Genomic DNA, 6659 nt, shown 5'->3' on the forward strand with positions numbered 1-6659 from the left:
AGAGAGAGAGAGAGAGAGAGAGAGAGAGAGAGAGAGAGAGAGAGAGCATAGAAGCAAAACAGAATTTGAGAAAACGGTTTGAAACATAAAAACATGCAAGCAAGCTTTTATCTCTGCATGCAGTCTGTCCCTTCAAGATTTCTTGTGAAGCGACAAGGAACAAATGCATCCAAAAAAAAAAACAACGAAGACATATAAGCACATAAACAGCAAAAATCGCTATACAGACATAATCTCTATTCATGATGGCGCCGCAAATGGCAGCCAGGACGCTGAGCTCCGCGATTCTTCTATTGTTTTTGTTTGTTTGTTCTGTGTTTTGTCATTCTTCTTCTATAAGTTTTACCAGAGACGAACTCCTTAACATTAAGCAACACATCCCAGACAACATTTTTCCGTTTTTAGCTGCTGAAACAGTTCTACTCTGCTATCATTGAGTCTGTCCTGTGTTCATCCATAACTGTCTGGTTTGGTTCAGCAACCAAATCAGACATCAATAGACTACAACGCACAGTCAGGACTGCTGAGAGGATTATTGGTGCCCCTCTGCCCAGCCTCCAAGATCTTTACATCTCATTTACATGAGGAAAAGGGCTAAAAAAATCACCTTGGACCCCTCACACCCAGCCCACACTCTCTTCGAACTGTTGCCTTCTGGTCGGCGCTACATACTTGGTAATAAAGCTCTTCTGATTCTGATTCTGATTCTGATATATAGACTAATATGGTACATCTATGTGGCTACAAAAAATCTTAAAGAACAAGTATTGCTCATTTCCTGTATCAGTAAGGATATTACTAACATTCAGACCCACTTAGTCGACTAATTCAACTGACAGACCAACAGACAGTGACTCACTCTAACTTCCATATTTTAACCATCCCACAATGTCTCGTTCCAGGAAGCATCCATGGAAAAAAACAATCCCACAGCTGTTAAATCATTTGTCACGGGTTTTAACAGAAAACAGATACACTAAGATTATAAAACGTTGTCATTCCTGTGAAAGCGGGGGGTCAGGAATGTCTTCTATCAAAACATGTCTGGCGCATAAAACTTAGGTGCAGAAGGAAGTTCATTCATCATCATCATAATAATAATAATAATAATAATAATAATAATAATATCTACTTTTTTATTGTTTGCCATTTTATTGTTTTCTGTTTTGTTTATTCTTAGCATTACATGTTCTGTTGTGCTTTAGGTACGGTATGAGAAAGCACATTACAAACAATGGAATATGGGTCATATTTCCCACAAAATAAAAAGAAATAACACATTACATTTTGTATAAATGAATTTAGGCCTATTTTTTAGGATTTTAGGATTATTTACTGTGAACTTGTTTACGAAAATTAAAAATAAAAATAAAATAAAATATGTGTGTGCATATATATACATATATATATATATATATATATATTTTTTTTTTTAAATATATACAATATATAAAAAATATGGAGGCTTGTTTAAATGTGCCCAACTGTCATAAAAATAGTCATGTTAAAAATATAAAATATGCTTAATTTTCTTTCAAATTTCTTTCTTTAATTTATTTGAATAATTTTTTATCTTTATTTACTTTTTTCAGTACAATATGACACAGACATTCCATCATATGAGGTATGGATCTATTAGGCCTTGAGAACCTGAGATCGATTCGGACTTGATTCTTAGAACTGATAGTTTCTTTGGATGATTCATCATGGTCTGGTTGTTACGAACTACTAAATACCATTTCTTCTTTACCTTCTCCTTCATCTTCTCAATCTTCTTCACAGAGCTCCGTCTCTGGTGTCTATCCTCTAGTCGGATGTGAAAGACGGGATCTCCAACACGTCCGATCTGCTTTTCCTCCTGCTTCTCAGCCTCCTTCAGTTTGCTCTCGGCACTGATGCTCTCCGTGTGATACATATGGTAGGTTTTCATCACCTGCGGGACCCAGAGGTCAGAGGTTAAAGTTCAACAACAGCCAGCTGAGCTCTAGAGGTGCAGCAGCTGCTCGTCTGAGCCAAAACACTTTCATCCTCCCACTTGACACAAATCAATTCTGTTCTCCTTCAGAGAAACTTTCTTTTGTTATGTAAAGCCATAAAGCACCAATTGAAATGTTTTAAAACAAAACATAAATGCATAATTTTCTCTTTCATATACCTTCATTTGCATTTCAGTTCAAATCAGCACTTTCAAAGAGTAACCAAATGAAACAAAATACTAGCTTCTTGATTAGCCATGACGGAGCTTTTATTTTACCAAGAAAAAACAATTTTACTGGTACTATTAGAGAGACTGAAACTATTACACTGGTAAAACTATGTATTTGAAGTATGCTGGTAATTGCAGTCATTTTAAAACACAATCAGTACAGTTTCATCTATTAATGTTGTACCTTACTCAGCTTCTTTCATCAAACCCAAAGCCATTTTCAGATGAAGCACACATTATGGACTGCTAAACCCCCGTGAAGAAATCCAATTATTGAGAAGTGAATGTGCGACATAATGGTAAACGCTGCTTCAGACGGCTTGAGTCATTGTTTTGGTTAGGTGGCTATTAGTCATATCCAGATGAATTTTATGACTAGCATTAGGATGTGACTCAGAACATATGAGCCTGTACTAACAAATTAATTATGCCTACGATGTCAAACTCTTCACAAAGAGCGAGCGCTTAATCGACGCTAAAAGCTTTGTCACGCTGTAATTGATGTAACATCGGCACGCCATGATTGAACAGTGCATGCAGCTGATCCAGACTCTCTTTTCCTAGAAATATATGAAATGTCAGTTTCTTGAGAGAGTAAAAGTTTTGAAAGTAAACAGCTCTTTAGTGTTTTTTAGTGAATTACTATGGTATTTTTGTGTTGTATTCTGGGTGGGTAGGCCTCTAAAGTACCTATGATATTCCATTTTAACCTAAAACTAATATGACTAAAACTGTTTTCAGTGATTTAAAGCTGAAATAAAATATTATACTTAAAACGTCAATTTAAAAAAAAAACTAGAAAATTAGAAATGTTGATTTTAAATCAAACTAAAAAGTAATTTCAATATGAAGAATTACAATTTCTAGCACTAAAACTGAAATATAAATAAGGCTAAAAAAAAAAAATAATAATAAAAAATAATAATTTATAAAATAAAAATGACAAAAGCACATAACAAAACTATTAAAACACAATAAAACTAAACTAAAAATACTAAAATATTAATAAATACTATAATAGTAGCCTATATAAATAATACTAAAATAACAGTGGATATGGATCGGGTCCATCATTTAATATAAATTTAATAGATTTTTGACTGGTAGTTTTATAGCCTGTCAGGCAAAAATTGTTAGTACAACCATTAAGAAACAAAAAATATATTCCTAGCAAAAATGGTGGCTAACAAGATGCTCTCCAAACTTTCATCCTCGGGGATAGTCTTTGCCCAAAATGAAAATTCTGTCCTAATTCACTCTCCCTCATGTTGTTACAAACCTGTATGCATTTCTTTTCTCTGTGGAACACAAAAGAAGATATTTTAAAGAATATTGGTGGCTAAACGGTTTCAGCTCCTATTGACTTATATTGTACTCTTTGTCCATACAATGGAAGTCAATGCAACCGAAACTGTTTGGTTACCAGCATTCTTCAAAATATCTCTTTTACGTTCCACAAAAGAAATTCAGTCACATATATTAGGACTCACATGAGGGTGAGTATATATTTTAGGTGGAATTTTCCTTTAAGGATAAGGTGTTTGTTTTATTCTCCAAACTTAAATATGAGCATTAGCATGCAATGCTAACAAGACAGACAGAAACAATTACAGCTGCTGTGCTGTACTCTCATTTTTTTCCTGGCTGTCTGTTAGAAGCACATGTTAACGCTTAATTAGGTGGAAAAAATGAAACCTTTATCAATTTTGTAAGTATGACTGAAATGTTTTGTGCACTGTAAGCCTCTTGCGAAGCCTGATGCTAATGCTAAAGTGCTAAGCTTCGCTCATCAGCTTGCCTTCTCCTCAATCAAAGGTGACTGAGCACCAAGCTGATTACAAGGACCCATTCACGATTAGACCCCGAATACCGGGTCAGTCCAGGCCATAATCACAGTGGCAGTCTCACAGCATTATAATTCATGGTACAGTAAAGCCTCAAAGGGCCTCAAAACACTATAAGACGTGGAACAAACTAAATATTGTTCATAAATATGTACAGTCGGAGAAGCACAGTGCACTGCTGTCCACGACTGTATAATTAGACACATGGCTAGGATGGCAGACCAAACCATGGGCCCCGCTCTCCACTTACTGGTCTGGAACTCTGTTTACATTTCTGCTGGTTTTAGAAGGACCCATTTTAGACCTGTTATTTTACTGGCTGTGGTTGCATGGAGGGTTTCTGATGCAACGGTCCCACAAGTTTCCCTCCCGAAGGGTAATTCAGGTCAAAAGAGATGATATACTTCTACAATGATCAAAAGGATGCTGTGGTGTGCAGAATGATTACAAGATCAAACGTTCAGAAAATATAAATGTGACAGCTTCAAAAAATAAAAAAAGAATCTGGGATTGATTTTCTCGATGGGTTCTTATGATGGGAGAATGCAAATCAAGACAGAAATCAAATCAACATTTCTAACTGAAACCAGTTTAGTTTTGTCCTCAGTCGTCCATCATTCAAATGTCTGAGGTCAGAAATGAATACTTTAATTCAGCAAAGTTTAAATTAAATGTTAAAATATTATATTAAAAAAAATATATGTTTTCAATATATATGTATTCTTATTTTTTTATATAAATTTATATTTTTTAATATTTTTAAAAAATGTAAAAAAAGTACATATTTTTACATTGCTACAATAAAATTCAACTTAAAATAAATGCTGTTTTTTTTATTTTCTATTCATCAAAGAATCCTAAAAATACATATACAAATACATATAATGGTTTCCACACAAATATTAAGCAGCATAACTGTTTTTAACGGTGATGATAATAAGAAATGTTTCTTGAGCACAAATTCGCATATTAGAATGGTTTCTGAAGGATCATGTGACACTGAAGACTGGAGTAATCATGCTGAAAATTCAGCTCTGCCATCACAGGAATAAATTACATTTTACAAAATATTAAAATAGAAAACATTTATTTAAAATGCTAATAATATTTCACAATATTACTATTTGTACTGTATTTTTAAAATCAAATAAATGCAGGCTGAATCTGAATATCCCACATACTTTGCTATGTATAATAGAAATTGAAAGTGACAAAATCAATTAATCTGAACATATCTGATGTTTTAAAAACAGTTATGAAGAGTATGATTTTGGTAAAATGGCATTTTACCATGGGGGGAACTAGCAACACAATAAGTTAGAAAAAGAAACCAATTCTCTTTCAAAATGTCTGGCTTTGTGTTGTTTTTGATGGTCACTCATGGCTAGTTAAGACAAAAAACTTGGAATATTACCACTGAGGATACATAATTCCTCACTTAATTTACACTTTTTCCAAATAATTTAGTTTAGACATGTTAATAAAGTACAACAACGCAACAAAACTAAACAGATTTTACGGAAAAACACATATTATGCGACACTGAACTTTGCAAACAAATAAACACACAGAGGACAAGTCCTCAGTCTGCAGGTGTTTTTAAGACCTGGGAATACATTAGCATCTTATTAAGACCACAAGGGAAGCAAAGGACACATGAATCTTCCAAGCGACTGCAGTGGGCCTGACAGCTGCAATTAAATTCTGAGAATTAACTATTGATTATTGGTGCAAACACCATAATCTACCAAGGTCAGAGATGAGGAATGTATACGTGAATTTTAAGCGGTTTTATGGGTCTTTTACCATAGTACACTCCCGGGTGCAGCCAAGAGGTAGAAGTATAGGCATGAAATACTAAATATTTCTGTTCTCACAAGAGATCGGCTATCACAGCTCACAACATATAGCTGTCAGTGAGAGGAGTGTTATTATTATGGCACTTACTGTGTAGAGCTCGTTGAGCACTTTCATCAAATCCTCTTGCAGCTGAAAGGTGATTTCTTTACTCTGAAGAGAGAGAGAAACAAAAAGAAAGAGGAGGCATCAGCTATCAAATCACATTAAAATCAGTGTTTGACTAAATAAAACTGTATGTGTTTGCATGCAATTAAAATGTTAGTTTTATCAGGGATTTGTATGTGGGCACACATTCTTCACACTCAAGGATTACAGTTCAACTGTTTGCTTCAACTTTTGCAGCTTGTGTGGATTACCTGATCTTTCTGTCTCGCAGGCCACTCAAGATTCTCACTAACCCAATTATATCTCTACTAATCTGATTCCACAACCATTTCCTACATCCCAGTGCTCAAGGGTGCTATGAGCGAATCCTTCTGATACAGCTAGCGCAAGACCTGCAGTCAATCTTCAGAGGCCACAATGTCCTTCAAACTAAATTATACTCTCAATCCATGAATTTGAAAGGAACTGGAGATGCGGTCATCATTTTAGTTTACAGTGGGTACGGAAAGTATTCAGACCCCCTTAAATTTTTTTATTTAGAAAATTTGTATTTATTTATTTATTCATTCAATTTATTTAGTGAATTTCACAAATTAAGTACAAGATGTAGATATTTATAAATAATTAATTAATAAAATCACACA

At 34.3% G+C, this 6659-nt stretch overlaps 1 protein-coding gene across 1 annotated transcript in view; it reads right to left on the reverse strand.

Annotated features, from left to right (window-relative positions):
- LOC107684655 (SLIT-ROBO Rho GTPase-activating protein 1-like) overlaps positions 1 to 6659 on the reverse strand; it is a 109699-nt gene that overhangs the window by 40628 nt on the left and 62412 nt on the right. The window contains exons 4-5 of the mRNA XM_016480963.1: positions 5998 to 6060; positions 1751 to 1933 (exon numbers count right to left, since the gene is read on the reverse strand). Of these exons, the coding sequence (XP_016336449.1) occupies positions 1751 to 1933; positions 5998 to 6060 (246 nt within the window). The remainder of the gene's footprint in view (positions 1 to 1750; positions 1934 to 5997; positions 6061 to 6659) is intronic.

This window comes from Sinocyclocheilus anshuiensis, unplaced genomic scaffold, assembly GCF_001515605.1.
Source record: "Sinocyclocheilus anshuiensis isolate Anshui unplaced genomic scaffold, SAMN03320099.WGS_v1.1 scaffold93, whole genome shotgun sequence".
Classification (NCBI taxonomy): domain Eukaryota; kingdom Metazoa; phylum Chordata; class Actinopteri; order Cypriniformes; family Cyprinidae; genus Sinocyclocheilus; species Sinocyclocheilus anshuiensis.